Source organism: Ascaphus truei, chromosome 20, assembly GCF_040206685.1.
Source record: "Ascaphus truei isolate aAscTru1 chromosome 20, aAscTru1.hap1, whole genome shotgun sequence".
In the NCBI taxonomy this organism is placed as follows: domain Eukaryota; kingdom Metazoa; phylum Chordata; class Amphibia; order Anura; family Ascaphidae; genus Ascaphus; species Ascaphus truei.
In genome coordinates this window covers 8,827,657-8,846,219 of record NC_134502.1, presented here as the reverse complement: position 1 = coordinate 8,846,219, position 18,563 = coordinate 8,827,657, and the positions used below count along the sequence as shown (strand labels likewise).

Sequence of the window (18,563 nt, the reverse complement as noted above, 5' to 3'; positions counted from 1 at the left end):
AACCCTAAGTAAGTGTTACCTTCTTGCCTGTTAATTGTACTATATTGCTGTGTTCACCTATTTAAGGAATAAATATACTTTATTATATCTAAGCCTCGTTCAGTGCAACCCAGTTATTTGGTGTATATTATATCTTGTCATAAGTTACCGTGACACCCTCCACTTCCTCTTGAATCCTCCCATGTATAAAAGGGGTACATATTAAACCAGTTCTAAATTCACATTAATTTGTTAACACCCATCCATTCCATTAGCCACAACAAAATAACCAACATTAGTCCAGAGAGCGAGTCAGAGTACATTAATGGAGGAGGATAACCAGAGGAATCCCCCCTCTTTTTTAAGAAATACTCAGTGTCTCAAAAAATATTCAGTGTCTCAAAAAATGGCTAAGATTCCATTCAGTGTTAAGACCGTAGGGAGCACGGGTCTTAAGCATGAAAATCCAATAAGCCTCCCTGCGGTCCAACAAATTAAACCTATCTCCTCCCCTCTCATGTAGGGTCACTCTCTCAATCCCTTTAACAGTCAATCCTTTAGTCCCCCCTTCTTTACATTCCGTAAAGTGTTTTGACACCGGGTGAGAACAATCCTGTTTTTTAATCAATCTAAGATGTTCCATAACCCTGATTTTCAGGGCTCGTTTGTTCTCCCTACATAATTTGCTCCACAACGACATGTTAACAAATATATAACATATTGTGTGTTGCAGTTAATGAAGGATGTGATAGGAAATGACTTTGTCTAGTGGGAACCTGAGAATTGGGAAGAAGGTAGCATGTATCGACATATACTACAACGTCCACATCTAAAGGAACCTTTGGTTCAAAATTTGTTAGTAATTCCCACTGAAGGAGAAATTACATAACTGGGGGAGACATATGAAGCAATAGCTTTGGCCTTTCTATATACAAAACGAGGCCCTTGTTTGACACATTTTTCTAAACTATGGTCCATTCTTAGAATGTCCCAATGTTTATATATAATTTGTTGTACTTGTCTACTACATTTATTATATTGTGTGATCATTAATGGTGTATCCTCCTGAATTATGTCCTTTTGTGTTTTGTCCTTACCTAGAACTTTATTTTTAGTTGGAATAATCGATATGTGGCTCTCATTTTTCTTCCCTTTATATCTTCCCTTCCAGGGACTGTCTATCCAGTGTTTTTACTTCTTCTAATCTTTGCTGTAAATCAGGACCATGATATCGTCTCTGCTGAAAACGCCTGGCCAACTCCCCAGACTGACGGACAAAACCCTCCTCGGTAGAGCAGTTTCTCCTCAATCTGAGGAATTGGCTTTTGGAGATCCCTTTGATGACCGCTTTGGGGTGACAGCTGTCCGCCCTAAGTAACATATTTCTAGAATTAGGTTTTCTGTAGACATCCGTTTGGATGTCTCTATTGATGTCAATAAAAAGTAACAGGTCCAGATAATGTATATGGTGCCAATTGAAATTAAATGTGAATAATAAATTGTTAGGCATGCAATGTGGGTAAATCACCTTCCCAAATCATAATCAAGTCGTCAATATAACGTTTATAGAATGTGATATGTTTTCTAAAAGGGTTGGTGCTACTAAAAATAAACTGACTCCCACCACCCCATGAACAAATTAGCATATGTAGGTGCAAAACTCGTGCCCATGGCTGTCCCTTGCCGCTGTAAATAAAACTTGTGATCAAACAAAAAATAATTGTGAGTGAGTAAAAAATGAATCGAATCTAATATAAAAGTCGTGTGAAATAAATGGTCCTGATTTACAGCAAAGATTAGAAGAAGTTAGAACACTGGATAGACAGTCCCTACTCCCTTCACAGGGATATATTCCCCGGAAGGGAAGATATACAGGGAAGAAAAATGAGAGCCACAAATCGATTATTCCAACTAAAAATAAAGTCTAGGTAAGGACAAAAAACTAAAGGACATAATTCAGCAGGATACACCATTAATGATCACACAATATAATAAATGTAGTAGACAAGTACAACAAATTATAAATAAACATTGGGACATTCTAAGAATGGACCATAGTTTAGAAAAATGTGTCAAACAAGGGCCTCGTTTTGTATATAGAAAGGCCAAAGCTATTGCTTCATATGTCTCCCCCAGTTATGTAGCTTCTCCTTCAGTGAGAATTACTAACAAATTTTGAACCAAAAGTTCCTTTAGATGTGGACGTTGTAGTATATGTCGATACATGCTACCTTCTTCCCAATTCTCAGGTTCCCACTCGACAAAGTCATATCCAATCACATCCTTCATTAACTGCAACACACAATATGTTATATATTTGTTAACATGTCGTTGTGGAACAAATTATGTAGGGAGAACAACACGAGCCCTGAAAATCAGGGTTATGGAACATCTTAGATTGATTAAAAAACAAGATTGTTCTCACCCGGTGTCAAAACACTTTACGGAATGTAAAGAAGGGGGGACTAAAGCATTGACTGTTAAAGGGATTGAGAGAGTGACCCTACATGAGAGGGGAGGAGATAGGCTTAATTTGTTGGACCGCAGGGAGGCTTATTGGATTTTCATGCTTAAGACCCGTGCTCCGTGCGGTCTTAACATTGAATGGAATCTTAGCCATTTTTTGAGACACAGAGTATTTTTTTGAGAAACTGAGTGTTTCTTGAGACACTGAGTATTTCTTAAAAAAGAGGGGGGGGTTCCTCTGGTTTTCATCCTCCATTAATGTACTCTGACTCGCTCTCTGGACTAATGTTGGTTATTTTGTTGTGACTAATGGGATTAATGGGTGTTTACAAATGAATGTGAATGTAGAACTGGTTCAATATGTACCCCTTTTATACAAGTATCCAAAGGAACCGTCTGTCCACTCAAGGTTGACCCCCACAGCTAGAAGCCAAATAAGATATAAGTGCGGAGCAGGAAAAAAGACCTTTTGAAGATGCGGGGTAAGGGTCACTTGCAGACCCGCTACCCATGTGGGCCAGCGGCCGCAATTGCAGCAGCCCACGGATGGAGCTCACACAGCTCACGAGAGTCCGTCCCCTCTGTGTCTCCTGGTCTTGTGATACCTGAAAGGGTAATGACGCACTTCCTGCGCGACCACGATCCAGAAGTAACAAAAAAAAATGATCGATATCAGCGCTGCTCCTTGGGATGTCAGACTCACCAGGTAGGTAATAAAATCAATTTATTAAATCTACATAAAACAGATACTAGAACATAACAAAAAAGACCTCCCACATGTTTCGGGCGAGTTCGCCCTTTCTCAAGGAGTATTCTATACTCCTACTATACTCCTTGAGATAGGGCGAACTCGCCCGAAACATGTGGGAGGCGGTCTTTTTTGTTATGTTCTAGGATCTGTTTTATGTAGATTTAATAAATTGATTTTATTACCTACCTGGTGAGTCTGTCATCCCAAGGAGCAGCGCTGATATCGATCATTTTTTCTGTGTCCCTTTTTATACATGGGAGGTTTCAAGAGGAAGTGGAGGGTTCCTAGTGTTTTCTCACTGTCCTTCCCTTTTTCCTTTGCCCCCCCCCTCCACTCCCAGCCTCTTTCCCCTTCCCTCTCCCCCTTCCCCTCCCTTTTCAGATCTGATCACAAGCATAGCTATTATCCTATAATGATTGATGAGACTGATTTTTTTATTTTTTTTAATAGATGCAGTCTAAGATATATATTTTCAGCATTGCCGATTATCCTGCAATTCACCCCAGGCTGGTGTAATATGAGTTATAGTGGAATAACTGTATATATTTATATATTCCACTTTATGTTTTTAACTTTTCTTGGGTTGTTATCATGTTCGTCTTCCTACATTAAGAATATGTTTTTCATTGTTGTATTATGAGAGGCAGGGGGACTTGTGTGTGTTTTTTCACTTTACATGTATTTGTTGTGTTTCTGGGGGGGGTTTGGGGAAGGGGACTCTGGTAATGTTTGGTGTGATCACATCCACAATTGCAAGCAGTGCGTTGTATTTTGAGGTAATCCTAAAGGTGTGTGATCACTAATTGATTATTTATATGTACAATAGTCCCGTTGGGGCTGGTTCAGAGAGGTGTAGCCCTCCGTGGGTCTAGACCAATGGATGATGGGCAGGTCGGGCCGCAGGGACGAGCACGGGAGCCCGGATTTTGATAGGCTGCTGTGCCGTTCCTGGTCCTATCAGCTCTCGCGGGCCTTCCCGGAGAGGCGAAAACTTCTTTTGGTTACCACCCACTCGTCACCATGTAGTCGGGTTGCCAGATCTCTTAGCGCGGTCTGACGCTCATGATGAGGGGCACCCCGTGGATGCGCGATCCTGTGTTTGACAGGACGTGGCACGCAGGGTCGACCCGCATGACGTCAGACCTGCGCGCAGCGGTTTTGGCGCCATTTCTTTACGTTTTGATTTGTAATTTGTTGGCTACAGGGTATATATAAGGGGTCCCCTTCTCCCAGTCCCCTATACTCCTTGATAAAGGACCCCTACGGTCCGAAACGCGTAGGAGTTTTTGTCTCGCCCCCTGGGGTTATGTTAACTGAGTGGTGCTGAATAAATAGAATTTTATTTTTCTTACCACCGGGCTCCCTGGCAGTGCACTGTTTTTGCTCTCTTTTTCTGCTGCTGGATTACTCTCTACAGTTTGCACGACGTTTGGACGGACTATTCAGGACATTTGAGGACAGACGGAGTGGGTAAGACTTACTCTATTATTAATTAAGTGATTATTCATGGAGGAGTACCTTTATTAGCATTGGCATGTCTCCAATGAGGTTTCATCAGGGTGCTTACTGGCATCCTTGATTGTTTCCTTCAGGAGATTGGTGCTCTGGTCACTCATATCACACTTTACTGCAATACCCACTCCCTTATACACTTTGTCCTCCAGTCCTAGCACATGATTATGGACATTTGCGCATTTAGTTCCACCATCTCTGGAGCACCCAATTCTCCATATACCCCTATACGTTCTCTAAGATCATTGCTGATGTCTTTCTTCCTTGGCATTGTGTTAACACACACCTGAATGCTCCAGACCAGCAAACTGCTAAAACTTCGGCTTTTATAGAGGTGGTCACACTTGCTGATGATCAATTAATCAAGGGCTTTTGATTAGCAGCACCTGTCTGCTACTTAGCATCTTAATTACTATGGAAGCAGTAAGGGTGTACTTAGTTTTTCACACATAGTTTCTCCATTTTGGCTTTATTTTTGTTAAATAAATCATGACACTGTGTAATATGTCATGTGTTGTTGTTCATCTGAGGTTGTATTTACCTAATTTTAAGACCTGCTAAGGTAGGGGCGAGCAAACTTTTTATGCCGAACCCCCCTTGTCATCCATGAAAATTTTCGGGCCCCCCCTGCCTGATGTAATCAAAATCACATGACGTCAGCGCACGTGAGCTGGTTCAACCAATGAGGGCGAACCAGCTTTGTAACGCCCCCGCCAGGCGTCTACAAAAAAAGTATTTATAACAAATTACATCACTTAAAAATAAATATTATGATATTTGTCTAATAGCGTCCCCATTTCTGCTGTATTATTAATCTCTCTCTTCCCGCCACATTAGGACCTCTCAGGACTTCTCTCCCCTCTTCCACAATCTCACACTCCTCTCCCAGTCTCTCCCTCTCTCAGTATTTCTCACTCCCCCTCCAGTGTCTCCCCCTCCCCCCACTCTCTTTTTCCCTCCCCCCACTCTCTCTTTCCCTCCCCCCAGTGTGTGTCCCTCTCTTTCTCCCTCCCCCCGGTGTCTCTCTCACACTCTCCCTCCAGCCATTGTGTGTCTCTTTCCCTCCCACCAGTGTCTCCCTCCTGCCAGTTCTCTCTCATCTCCATGTCTCTCTTTCACCCCCTCTCCCCATGTCTCTCTTTCACCCCCCTCCCCATGTCTCTCTTTCACCCCCCTCCCCATGTCCCACTCACCCCCCCTCCCATGTCCCACTCACACTCTCCCCCCCTCAGCATGTCCCAGTCTCACACTCCCTCCCCATGTCCAAGTCTCACACTCCCTCCCCATGTCCCAGTCTCACACTCACCCCCCCTTCCCCATGTCTCACACACTCACCACACTGATGCAAGAAGGAGATGCTGCTGTGTAGCACAGCGCCACCTAATGGCCAAAAGAGAAATTGCATCTACAAGCGGCTTTTTTTCTCTGCTCCTGGCAAAATCGCTGCCTCTGCCTGTGCCCCCCCCCCCCCCTATACAATCTTGCGCCCCCCCCCCCAGTTTGCGCACCGCTGTGCTAAGGAACAGATGATTGTTATTATGTCCTGATATGTAAAACCATAGAATTCAAAGAGGGTGTACTTTCTTTTTCCCACAACTGTATCTATGTTATGTAATTTGACTTCCAAAAATACAGGAACTGAATGAATATCTTTATATAGCTCCACCCGTGTACATAGCAGTAATACACGTGATATAACAATACAGCAGGTAATGGGAATAAGAATTTTCTATGGTGCAAACACTTTAAATATATACGTTTCTCCCGTGACATATACAGGATGTGTCAATGTGACGCCTGAGATTTCATCACTGATTGAGCACAAAAAAGGGCCATATATAAGGGGTCACCCGCTGTATAAGGAGAAGGAAAGTCCTACAGATATCAGCACTGGTGAGTAATAAACACTTTAGTGGTGGGTGCTCTAGGAACAATCATTATATAACATATTTCATAAAAGAAGGAAAACTTGATCACAAAATAGTATGTGATAGCAGTTTGTTGCCATTTAAAATTAAAGTTAATGGCTATCAAATATTTAGGAATATATATCACCAAGAAGTATAATTTTCCCAAACTCCTCCAAACCTTACGAGAAGACAGAGTATGGTCAACATACAATATTTTGTGGATTAGCAAGATTCACTGTTTTAAGATGAATCTGCTCCCACGCATTATTTATCTGTTTCAGACCATACCGGTGCTGCTGAAACTGAAGGACGTACTCTCCCTTCAGTCTCTGATCTCTAAATTTATCTGGGGTCATAAAAAAAATCGAGCGTAAAAGGGAAGATTCTAAAGAGACCTACACTAACAGGGGGGCTGGCGGGACCTTGCTTGTTAGCCTACTACAAAGCGGCACAATTATGCCAAGTTTCCCAATGGCAGACAACACCCAGCCGGAAGAGGTGGGTAGAATTAGAAAAATAAATCTGCTCTCTAGAGTTAGATAATCTGATTTGATACCCAAAATCGTTTTTTTTTTAAAACCATCAAAGATCCGCTATCCTCAATGACTAAGGCCGAGTCCATAGAAGGACAAGCCGCGCTGAGCCGTGCGGACGCTCCGCGCTGAGCCCCTGCATCCTCAATGAGGATGTCTTTAGAGGGGGCTCACGCGAGCGTCCGCAGGCGTGCTGAGGCGTTGGATTTTTCAGCCGACAGCCAAGCTGTTTTTCAAAGCGCTGTCGGCTGAAAACATCCAATCAGCGCGAAGCAGCGTCAACATCTCGGCGCCGGGACGTTGACGTCGTGCGTCGCGGGCGATTGGCCCAGCGACGTCACTGCCCTGCCTCCCCCCGCCTCCCGATCTCGCACGCTGGCTCGCCTGCATGGGCATGAAATCGCGCAGATTTCAGCAGGCGAGCCTCAGCGTCAGCGCGGCTCCGAACAGCTCACCCCTCTATGGACTCAGCCTACCTCTTGATCAATTTGGGAGGCCTCCAAATTTACAGTAAATACTCTTTGACAACCAGAAATTCATTGATGGCCCCTCTATGGGATAATCCGGATTTTGCTCTAGGCCTGAATAGTACAGATTTTGCAATTTGGAAGCAGAAGGTATTAACAAGACCTAGTGATCTGGAGGGGATTAGAAATATAAATATCAAAACATTTGCGCAAATTAGATCCGGAAAAAAAAAATCCCCCATTCAGAATTCTGTAGATACCTCCAGATCAGAGCCTTCTACAACAAACATGTTTCCCGCCCCCCATTGACCACATGTCTGATAAGCAGAGCTTTTCAAAATTTGACTCTCATCGCAAATGTTTAGGGAAGTGACCTGCTCAGGCCCCCACTATGCGCAAAAGATAAGATACATGTCCCAGTTGGAAGCAGGCCTGGGAGAGGTAGTGGAGAGTGAGGAGTGGGATGAGACATTTGTAGCGGCGGCTAAAAGTTCGATATGGATCACGTTAAAAGAGAACGCATATAAAGTATTAATGCGTTGGTATCTCACTTCGCTAAAATTTTCCAGATTCGTCCCAGGATACTCCCCATTGTGCCCGAGAAAATGTAGAGAATCGGCTGATCTGGTACATATACTGCGCTCTTGTCCTCGGATTACTCCCTTATGGGAGGAAATTAAGGATTGGATTCAGCGGATTTTGGATCTCACAATTCCATTGGACCCTTGGTTGTTCCTATTAAATAGACCAACACCAGGCCTGGCCAGGGTCGAGAGTAAATTAGTTCGTCACTTTGCAACTGCAACAAGTTTGAAACAAAGTTCCTATAATTCGGAACAGAATTTGGTTTGTCTACCAGATGGAGAATACAGGGAACTGGACCTTGAGTCCAATATGGTGCAACAGATATATTCCACAGTATATTGATTAAACAAGTCCCGTGAGCCACAGACCTCACAATATGATTATCTTAGGTGTATTGATCCTTTCAAACTGCTCCAAAGGGATTGTCAACCAGAATACATAGTTCATAAACATGTGACTGCTACATAAAGCTTAAATCTTAGAGTGGGATTTATAGGGTATTAGGGGAACACAACACCAAAGGCAAGGGGTTCCCTTTTCTCCTACCACACTCAGATAAGTCACTGAACAGTATAGGTGACACAATTAGAGATCAGTAGTACTATCATAGTCCACTCACTTTGAGTTGTAGAATGATGATCCCAGCAAGAGGTCTGTGTAGGCGTGCATCCAACTTGATTGAAGATCAGAAGAAATAGCCTCCAAAGAGGAATGTGGAGCACAGCAAGGGACAAAACGCAGGAACCAGCGCACCATAGGTTAAAATCTAGTTTATTAATTCATAAGGGGAGACACCATGAAACCGGACAGCCACCCACTGAATTAATAAACTAGATTTTAACCTATGGTGCGCTGGTTCCTGCGTTTTGTCCCTTGCTGTGCTCCACATTCCTCTTTGGAGGCTATTTCTACCAGATGGAGAAGTTGACAAGTTTAGTTAACGACACTGGCATCAAATTCCAAAAGGTCTGGCTACCAAGGCTGGCTCAGACAGACATCCCTGGAGTGAACAGTACCACAATTTTGCTATGATAGCCATAGGTGTGTGTAAGGGATTGAAGAGGTTAACTCCCTTTCCAGACTACACGGATGTCGGATTTCATACCTGAACTGGGAGGTGTGGACAATGAACTCCTGATTTGAGCAGCTATAAAAGGCAGGAAGTTGCTGAAGACAGAGAGTTAGGTTTTTCCCCAGGAAGGTGGAGAGACTTCTCCTAGCCAGCAGAGAACCTGTCTGTTATGGACCCTAGGATTAAAGGAAGCAGGCCTGTGGGGTCCAGCTGGGAATCATACCCAGGATAAAGATCGCTCCCAAGAACTGGCATTCCTGATTGCTGTTGGAGCTGCAATTCAGATAAGAGTCTTTTATTGTACTTTGAATACATAGTATATGTTTTGGGTGGATAACCAGATTAACTGGCTACCCGCTAGAAAGGGCTGGAGTGACGTCTAGTTGGTTTCGCTAACGGGAATAGGTGTTTATTTTTATATTTGGTTTTCTTAAAAGGACAGTGCACCTGATGTTTATTTGGTTTGTGGCTAATAAACCACTACAGTTACGGTTCACTCTCTGTCTATGCATCTATCTGACCTCGCCTACAGGCCGCTCCGTCATATATGGTGTTAGAAGTGGGATGCAGCATCTTCAGAGGTTGGCAGAAGAATGAAGAGCCATAAATCCTGGCAGGAAGACAAGGATCACTGCGCTGGATAAAGCAACAAAGCAAGATGGCTACAAACTGTGACCCACAAGAGGTACTAATTCTGCGAGTGAAGTCTGCACCACCAAGTCTGTGGGGGGGGGGAATTTTTTTGCACTGAAGCAGTGAATACAGACAGTGAACCACGAGCGGTACTGATTCAGGAAGTAAAGTCTGCCACACCGCATAGGACTGCCAGCTGTGATTGGAGTATATGCAGGAAAAGTGTGAAAGAGTTGACGCGAATCTGCGCTGAAGCAGGATCACGAATACAGACGGTGACCCACGAGCGGTACTGATTCTGAAACTAAAGGCTGTCACACTGCATAGGACTACCAGAAGTGATTGGCATATATGCAGGAAAAGTTAAAGAATTTATGCGAATCTGCGCTGAAGCAGATAAACAAATGCAGACTGTGACTTACGTGAGGTACTGATTCTGGAAGAAAAAGGTGAATGAAAAGTTTTAATTAAATTTTTGCTGTAGTCCAGGCTGCACAGCGACGGCGAGACGCAACAGCAAGATGCCCCTAGTATGTATGGAGTGCGAGGACCCAGGGCACTCGGAAGAGGCGTGTACTTACTGTCACGATGACACCAACTTTTATCAACACATTTATATTTCTGGGTACTTGATTGAACAGAACAAGTTGCAAAATAAATTGTGATTTATTTCCTTAACAGACAAACACACGACATCTGCAGAATACACTTGAAAACAACACTTACTGGAATGAGGGAATTAAATAAATTGTCCTTTGAAACAAAAGAAATTGTCCTCTGCTTGCAAGCGCAAGAAATGCAGCCTTGGTTTTAAAAGTCCTGTGGTTGTGTGGTTATTAACCCCTTCACTCCTGGACTGGTTGCTGCTGTGCTGGAACAAAGTCTTGCATCTTTACATCATGGATTAAAATTCAGGAAACACCCTGGGGATACTTGGGGAGCCATAGTTATAGACTGCCCAAAGCTATCTTTAACATGTGGATCCAATCCCCTCGTGGGAACAAAAAAAACCACGAATAGCCAAGTTACCCACAGTTCATAAGACCGGTCAAAAGGGCTGTCCGGTGGGCAGGGCGCATGGGTCAGGTTGACGCCCATGCCACTTAGCATACCTGGGCTACACCCATAACTTGGTGCCACGGTGTCTGGTTTCTGACTCAAAGGTGTCACTAGCCTGACATCTGTGCATCAGTATGCCAGTAGTGTATACATTATGGGTCTCTGGGTCTTTTCATAATTGACACTCTTTTAGACGGGGACTCTAAATCTGTGAGAGCCTTTTGAGGCTCCGTCATAAAAATAACTACAGCCCTTTGAGGCTTGGTCATAAAAATAGCCCCAGCTCATTCACCCATATCACAGCTGGATGTCCAAGTAATTCCTGCTTGGACTTACAAAAAAATACCTCCTGCCTTACATTTAAGATCTGCCATCATGTGTCTGTTAGAGGGTATGGCAAACAATGCATCTTGTCTTTTACCCTCGCAGACGGAATGGCCTGCAAATGGGGAATAAAAATGGCGGGGACAGGGCAACAACAGTAATGCATGGCAAATCGGGTATTAACCCTTTCCTCCCCGTCACACTTACATCCTGGAGCATGAAGAGTACCAGCAATATGAGGATGATTGTCTCCAGCGACTGTGATAGCAAGCAATGCGTGGTGGAAGAGAAGAAAAAGCAGAAGTTCCAAGCAAGGAAAGTGAACCCAGTACTGCTCATGCCTCAGAACCTACCAAAACAAAGAGGAAAAAGAGAAGTTCGCAACTTACAGCAGAAGGTACAGAAACAGCTAATGATGAGCCTACGACGTCAAGAAATCATAATTCCAAAGGGAGCTTAGATGTTCTGCATCCTATAGGGACTGGCGGAATCCTCCTGGGAATGGCGGATTACCCAGTGATGAACGCTTGGATTCAAAAGGAGACGGCAAAGGAAAAAGATGAGAAAAAGTTGATGATTCCTTGAGCCAGGTTATAGATGCATTGCGATGTACCAAGCATGACTGATCTCCTCCACAAACAGTTGGTTAAAGAGCAAGAAGCGAAGACTGAGCTACAGAGGGGTCTGTCTGCAGCGATCACCAAGTGTGTAACTTTGGAGAAGACAAAGCGTCACTTGCAGAGCGAGTTCCAGGACATGAGGACTAACCTTGAGCGGTCAAATGCAGCTGCTGCCACCAGGGATGAAGAGGCAAAGGCTGAATTGGAAGTCTCTCAGAAGGAGATTCACCACCTCACTGCAGGGCTCAATTTATATGATTACGCCCTTGAAGAGGTCGGGCAAACTGTAGAGACTGTAAGTGAGGAGAAGAAAAACCTACAAGAGAAGGTTTGACAAACCAGGTAATTGAAGGAAATGAGAAGCTTCACCAAGCAGAAAAAGTGAAGAAACATTTGGCCCTGGAAAAGCTAGAAGTGCAACAAGCACTGCAGAATGCCGCAAGAGTACTGCAAGGAAAATGTGTCACCTTGGAGTAGCCCACACAAGCAGAACAGAAGCTGCAGACCCAGCTGCAAGGTCTGCGCACAAGTCTGCAGGAGGCCAAGGAGAAACAGGCAGATGCTGAGGAGAAGCAGCAAGTGCTACAGGAGTGTCTGAGTACCCCACAGAGCAGCAGGAGGGTCTGAAGGCCACACTGACCATAACCAGAGCATTGCTGGAAGAGGAGCTTAGAGGCCAGGTAACTGAGAGGGAGCACGAGTCGGTCAAGAAACTGGAGCAAGAGCTGGAGGAGCAGAGAAGCTGCTCCATCACCAAAAGTCAGCACGCCCTGGAGAAAGAGGCGTGGAAAATGCAAGCTGCCGCAACTATGGGAACGAAATTGGCAGAGCTGGAAAATATGAAGGAGGCATTGATGCAAACTCGGAGCATGCACAGGAAAGAGGTGGAGGCTCTAAAAGAAAAATTGCAGGATCAAGCTGATTTTTTTCAATAATATAATTCAACAAGCTCTGAAGACACTTGAGGACAAAGATAAAAAGATTACAAAACTAAGAGAGACACTTGGGTTACAGAAAGAATCCATGGAAAATGGCGATAGAATTACAGGATGTACTCAAGAAACAGAGCTCTCTCGCAGATGAATTACATTTGCAGAAAAGCCTAGATGTGGAAGAGCTTGAAAGACTGAGAAATTAGATTACAGTAGTGAGGAGAGAGAAAGAGTCAGAATTTTTTTTCGGCCCACAGTTAAAATGTTGGAGTCTAAAAAGGTAAATATGGGGAAAAAGGTTACAAACCTAAAACAGACACTGGGGTCACAGGAGTCCATGGAAAATACGGAGGTAGAGGTAAGATAGTGAGGCTCTGTCAACCAGTAATGTACAGGTCTCCACTACAGGAAAAGGTATTGGCCTTGCCCAAGCGACTATATCCCACAGAGACTAAATGCCCATGAAGACAAGGGTACAATGAGAGCTGGGGACACCGCTCAACTGCAAAACGAGATTACAAAGTTTGAACCGCCTGAACAAGTACTAGCTAAACCGTCAACTGCCCAGCAGGCAACAAACAAAGGTAGGAGTGACATGGAAGAGGAGGTGGCAAAGTACCGTTCTGCAGGCCTAAAAAGCACGGTAATTGCCCCAAAGGATAAAACCAAGGTGACTGGTTGTAGTAAAAAGGTGCTTGGGAAAAGACGTCTCACCAAGGAGAATCAAGCCCATAGATCCAGATGGAAGGTGGACCCAGAAATGGTTGGAGGGAAGTTTGAAAAACTCTTCAATTGGAAGTCGAGGAAGAAGAAGAAAAGGAGTCCAAAAGACTCCCCCTTAAGGTCGAGCTGTTTCCCAAGAAGGGGGGGGGGGGCACGTTTAAATGGCCGAGTGTGCACGGGGCTAAACTTTGAGGGGGGAGGTATGTAAGGGAGTGAAGAGGGTAACTTCCTTTCCAGACTGCACGAGTGTCGGATTTCATACCTGAACTGGGAGGTGTGGACAATGAACTCATGATTTGAGCAGCTATAAAAGGCAGGAAGTTGCCAAAGACAGAGAGTTAGGTTTTTCCCCAGGAAGGTGGAGAGACTTCTCCCAGCCAGCAGAGAACCTGTCTGTTATGGACCCTAGGATTAAAGGAAGCATGCCTGTGGGGTCCAGCTGGGAATCATACCCAGGATAAAGATCGCTCCCAAGAACTGGCATTCCTGATTGCTGTTGGAGCTGCAATTCAGATAAGAGACTTTTTTTATTGTACTTTGAATACATAGTATATGTTTTGGGTGGATAACCAGATTAGCTGGCTACCCGCTAGAAAGGGCTGGAGTGAAGTCTAGGTAGTTTCCGTAATGGGAATAGATGTTTATTTTATTATTTGGTTTTCTTAAAGGGACAGTGCACCTGATGTTTATTTGGTTTGTGGCTAATAAACCACTACAGTTACGGTTCACCCTCTGTCTATGCGTCTATCTGACCTCGCCTACAGGCCGCTCCGTCACAGAGCGTTCTCGGCTGATGGCAGGGCAACTTCGACAGCAGATGATGAGCGGGGCTGAGTAGATACGTAGAGGTGGACTGGACTGTATGGGGAGCTGAGAGGTAGTGTAGGATCAAGTAATGGGATCTGACGAAGCAAGGGAAAGCAAGTAATGGGATCTGACGAAGCAAGTGGATTTATGACTATTTGTTTTTATGATTTATATTGATTTTACTGAACATAATGGATATCATGTGTATTTATGCATTTCTTGAACATCAATAAAAATTGTAAAAAAATTCACAAATCACTTCATCACAAATTAGTATATCTATTAATAATTTCTAATGTCCTTTTGTAACTTTGCCATTCCCACAATAAAGTGGAAATGTATGTGGTACACATGCTTCCTGATTTATAAATATATCTCTCTGGTAGGCAATATCCTCACAAATTTAAGTTTATTGCAATTTTGAATGCTTTTCTTCACTTCTAATTGGAAACATTTACTGAATACCCGATTTGTTACATAGCTTATCATGTGTATCCTGTATCTTTACATTCTTAAACTAAATCTGATGTTTGTAAATCATTTTTTGTGTCCGATGTTAATGAATTTCTTTTCTCACATTTTTTCCTAGCTGATGGATTCATGAGCAGAAATTCGCCTGAAGGATATCACATTTTGCTCTGTTCACCAGATTGTGTAATGGAAGATACCAGTGTTACCCAAATGTATCACGGAGCAAATCACATTAGTCAAGATATACCAAACCAGAGTCTGAGAGAAACTGTGAGCATTATGGTTAAGGAGTCAACCTCACAGGAAGAAGGAAATCTCCCAGACTCCCACATTTATGCCATCAGAGAACATACAGGGACAGAATATGCATCTACTCCTATTACAAAGTGTAACAAAGGAAACGTGAATGCAGGGAACGTTTCCAAGAACTTGTCAGTAAAAGAAAAAACATTTGTATGTTCTGAATGTGGGAAATGTTTTGCCCAGAACTATGCTCTTGTTAAACATCAGAAAATCCATACAGGAGAAAGACCATTTGTATGTCCTGAATGTGGGAAATGTTTTACCCAGAACTCTCATCGTGTTACACATCAGAGAATACACACAGCCGAAAGACCATATGTATGTTCTGAATGTGGGAAATGTTTTATCAATAAATCTACTCTTGTTGAACATCAGGCAATTCACACAGGAGAAAGACCATTTGTATGTTCTGAATGTGAGAAATGTTTTGCTTATAAGTCATGTCTTGTTAGACATCAGAGAGTTCACACAAGAGAAAAACGATGATTGGTCTAAATGTCGTCAATGTATTGATCACACATGTTTACTTTGTAATATAGCACTCTGAAAATGATTGATTTTATTTTTGTGAAAAAATATCTTTAAGCTGTTTTGAAAACATAATACATTTCTTGTAACCGTGGGGAATATTTTGCTTTTTATTACTTAGCTTAGCAAACTGTAAGGAAAGTGTGGCACTTGTATTGTTTTTGTTGTAAGAAAAAGCGCTATGAAAAAAGAAGAAACCAAGTGATATTAATGGAAAAATTGACAGCTTTTTTTGAAACATTCGACAGTAATTTTATAGAACATGGGAGCCATGGTTGGGGCAGCGACATGAACTGAATTGGATAACTAAAGGGCTCGATCACTAATTTAATTTGAGGTAAAACGTTTAGGTTGATCAACAGGAGTATGAACCAATTTGAAGCCCAATAAAGGGAGATCCCTAATCGAATCCTCCAAAAGATAATAAAAAACAAAGGGCCCTCCCCCCAAATAAGAAGTAAGGAAGTACCTAGGAGAAGGTTTTGATACGTTGGCGATGCGGACGAGAGGGGTAACACCCCCCCCCCCTCCACCCCCAATCTCTTTTCTCTTTCTCTCTGACCTACCTAGTGGACACCAATCTAAAAGGGCCAGTTGGTCCACCTCTCCGACCAACTGATTGGAATAAGCATACCCATATATAAATTGAAAGACAAAAATACGATTAAATCAGATACGAATATATGTTATCCACTGTTTTGCTACTTCTGTATATTTCTGGAAAGTATGACAAAAAAAACATACTGTTAATGTCCAAGAATGTTGTGTATTTTCTGTCTACGCAATAAAATATTTGAAAAAGAAAAAGCACTTTTAATTGGAAATTCCTTATAGGATCATTTTTTTTATGTGTCTCTAGTTTATTTCCATATGTTTGAAAATTGGTGTTCTCAGGTTCTTCCCAATGCCCTGGTCTGCAGTACCCATGCACAACCACCAGGAGCGCTGCTGAATCCTGAAATCCCTTTCTGTGGTTCCTCTCACTCAGAAGACAGATGCAGGATATCAGGTTTCAGTCTCTCCGCCTGCCCTATATAAACCTCCCCTTCCTGTCTCTCAGTGCCTGGTTATACTGGTTCCTCCAGCACCTGCAGTTGCTGTGTTTGCTGTTCCCTTTTTGGTGTTTCCCTTGTACTGTCCTATTCCTGCCTCCTCGCTGCCGACCTCTCTGTGACCTGATTATGATTTCTGCCACCAGACTATAATATACTGCTGCCTGCCTCTGACCTGACTGATATACTGCCTGCTGTTCCTGCCACTGGGATCCACTCCTGCCATAGATCTCCCCTTGACACTGACACACTTTACAGTACATGTGCTTTTTATTTTTGACCGGCGGCAAGACCTGTGCCAGTGGCAATTTGGTCATGGTTAATTGACCGCAGCCAAACATCCAATTTATAGTGGGAGAAGAGACTGGGACTCTATGAAAGGGTTAATGATTAAATATTTTTTCTTAGTAATTGTGAATTTGCGTTCATCTTGTGTTTGTTGTGTGTAACTTTCTTGCTCACACTTCGGCAGCACTCCAGGAAAGTTATTTGTGTGCTGGGTGAGCTTACATTGACACTAGGTTAACTGGGTTAATATATTGACCCTTTTTCATGAGCAGATAAGCACTGAGTTATTGCACTACATGTTGTCATTTTGTATGATGCGCTGGCCTTTCTGTTTGTGGGTTAATACATTGAAAGGATGGTAACCACCGTATAATGGTTTCATCTCCCCATTCCCCTACTCCCAGGTGATCTGCTAATGGTAAGGTATAAACGCCATTTAGTTTTACAAGTCAAGAGATTTCCTCCGTGTAAATGAAAGAAATAAGCAGGAGGGAATCGAAGAATGACATTATCTAGACGTTCTAAGTTCTGAATTACTATCATTATATATACATTCTAGGTATGTTTATATCTGTATCTCTATAAACATAAAGAAGCCCACTGCCAAGCCCATTATATTTATATATATATATATATATATATATATCATAGTTACCAGTCCGTTAACTAATAAAGGAGACAGCATACAGCAAGGAGTAATCCAAAAGTGATGTATTCAAAACACACTGTTACGCGAATGCCAACGTTTCGGTCTCACAGGGAGACCTTCCTCAGGGCCGTGCAACCATCAACTGTAAGTGACCCACCTATATACTCCACCATAAGTGCACATAAATCACATGCAACCAATCACCAGCACCCAATCCATGTCATTATGCACCTCACCTGGTGATCTCCCAGCTCCAACCAATCTGCTGCAGATAATGCATGTAAAGCACTCCCCCAACACAGGGGATTCAATCAACTACTCAGAACGGGCCGTTCTGACGTCACTGTCTGGCGTCTAGTGCCGACAGACGCTGTGCATACCCCACTGCGCACGCGCGGGCAAAACTGCTGCGAGCCGAGAAGCCAATAGGGCAGATGCCACTGCGAACTGTCTCCAATCGCAGTGAGCGTCAGAGAGTGCCCTGGCAACCACGGACGCCAGCTAACAACATTGCGCATGCGCATTAGCACTAATAGGCCACTGGGGACAGCACTGCATGAGCCAGCATAGCCAGGAGACGTGGAGAAAAAAGGGGATATTAGAGCAACTTCAGGCAGCTAGAGCTAAAGACAGGAGATATCTAATACACAATAAAAACGTAAAAAACATTAAAACCAGGTGAGAATGCATAGTTGCTGGAACACAAAAACAACCGTGAAAGTGAGGGTGTGCAAATAAAGTGCAGCTATGGAAAATACATAAGATCACTGGTTATCAAACTGGATGTTGAAAAAAACAAAACATGCACATGCAAATGAGGCAAGGTAGGCAGAGGGTCAGTATCACAGAAAGCACCCCAATTTCAACTCTTCATTGAGGCCACCAGGAGCCACCGTCCG

The 18,563-nt window shown here is 43.3% G+C and overlaps 1 protein-coding gene across 1 annotated transcript in view; it reads left to right on the top strand.

Moving 5' to 3' along the window:
* Positions 1 to 16,469, top strand: part of LOC142471325 (uncharacterized) — a 22,107-nt gene extending 5,638 nt beyond the window's left edge. Inside the window, exons 2-3 of the mRNA XM_075578164.1 lie at positions 6,488 to 6,601; positions 14,963 to 16,469. Coding sequence (XP_075434279.1) covers positions 14,974 to 15,633 — 660 coding nt within the window. The 5' untranslated portion in view covers positions 6,488 to 6,601; positions 14,963 to 14,973 and the 3' untranslated portion in view covers positions 15,634 to 16,469. The remainder of the gene's footprint in view (positions 1 to 6,487; positions 6,602 to 14,962) is intronic.
* The last annotated feature ends 2,094 nt before the right edge of the window (positions 16,470 to 18,563 follow it).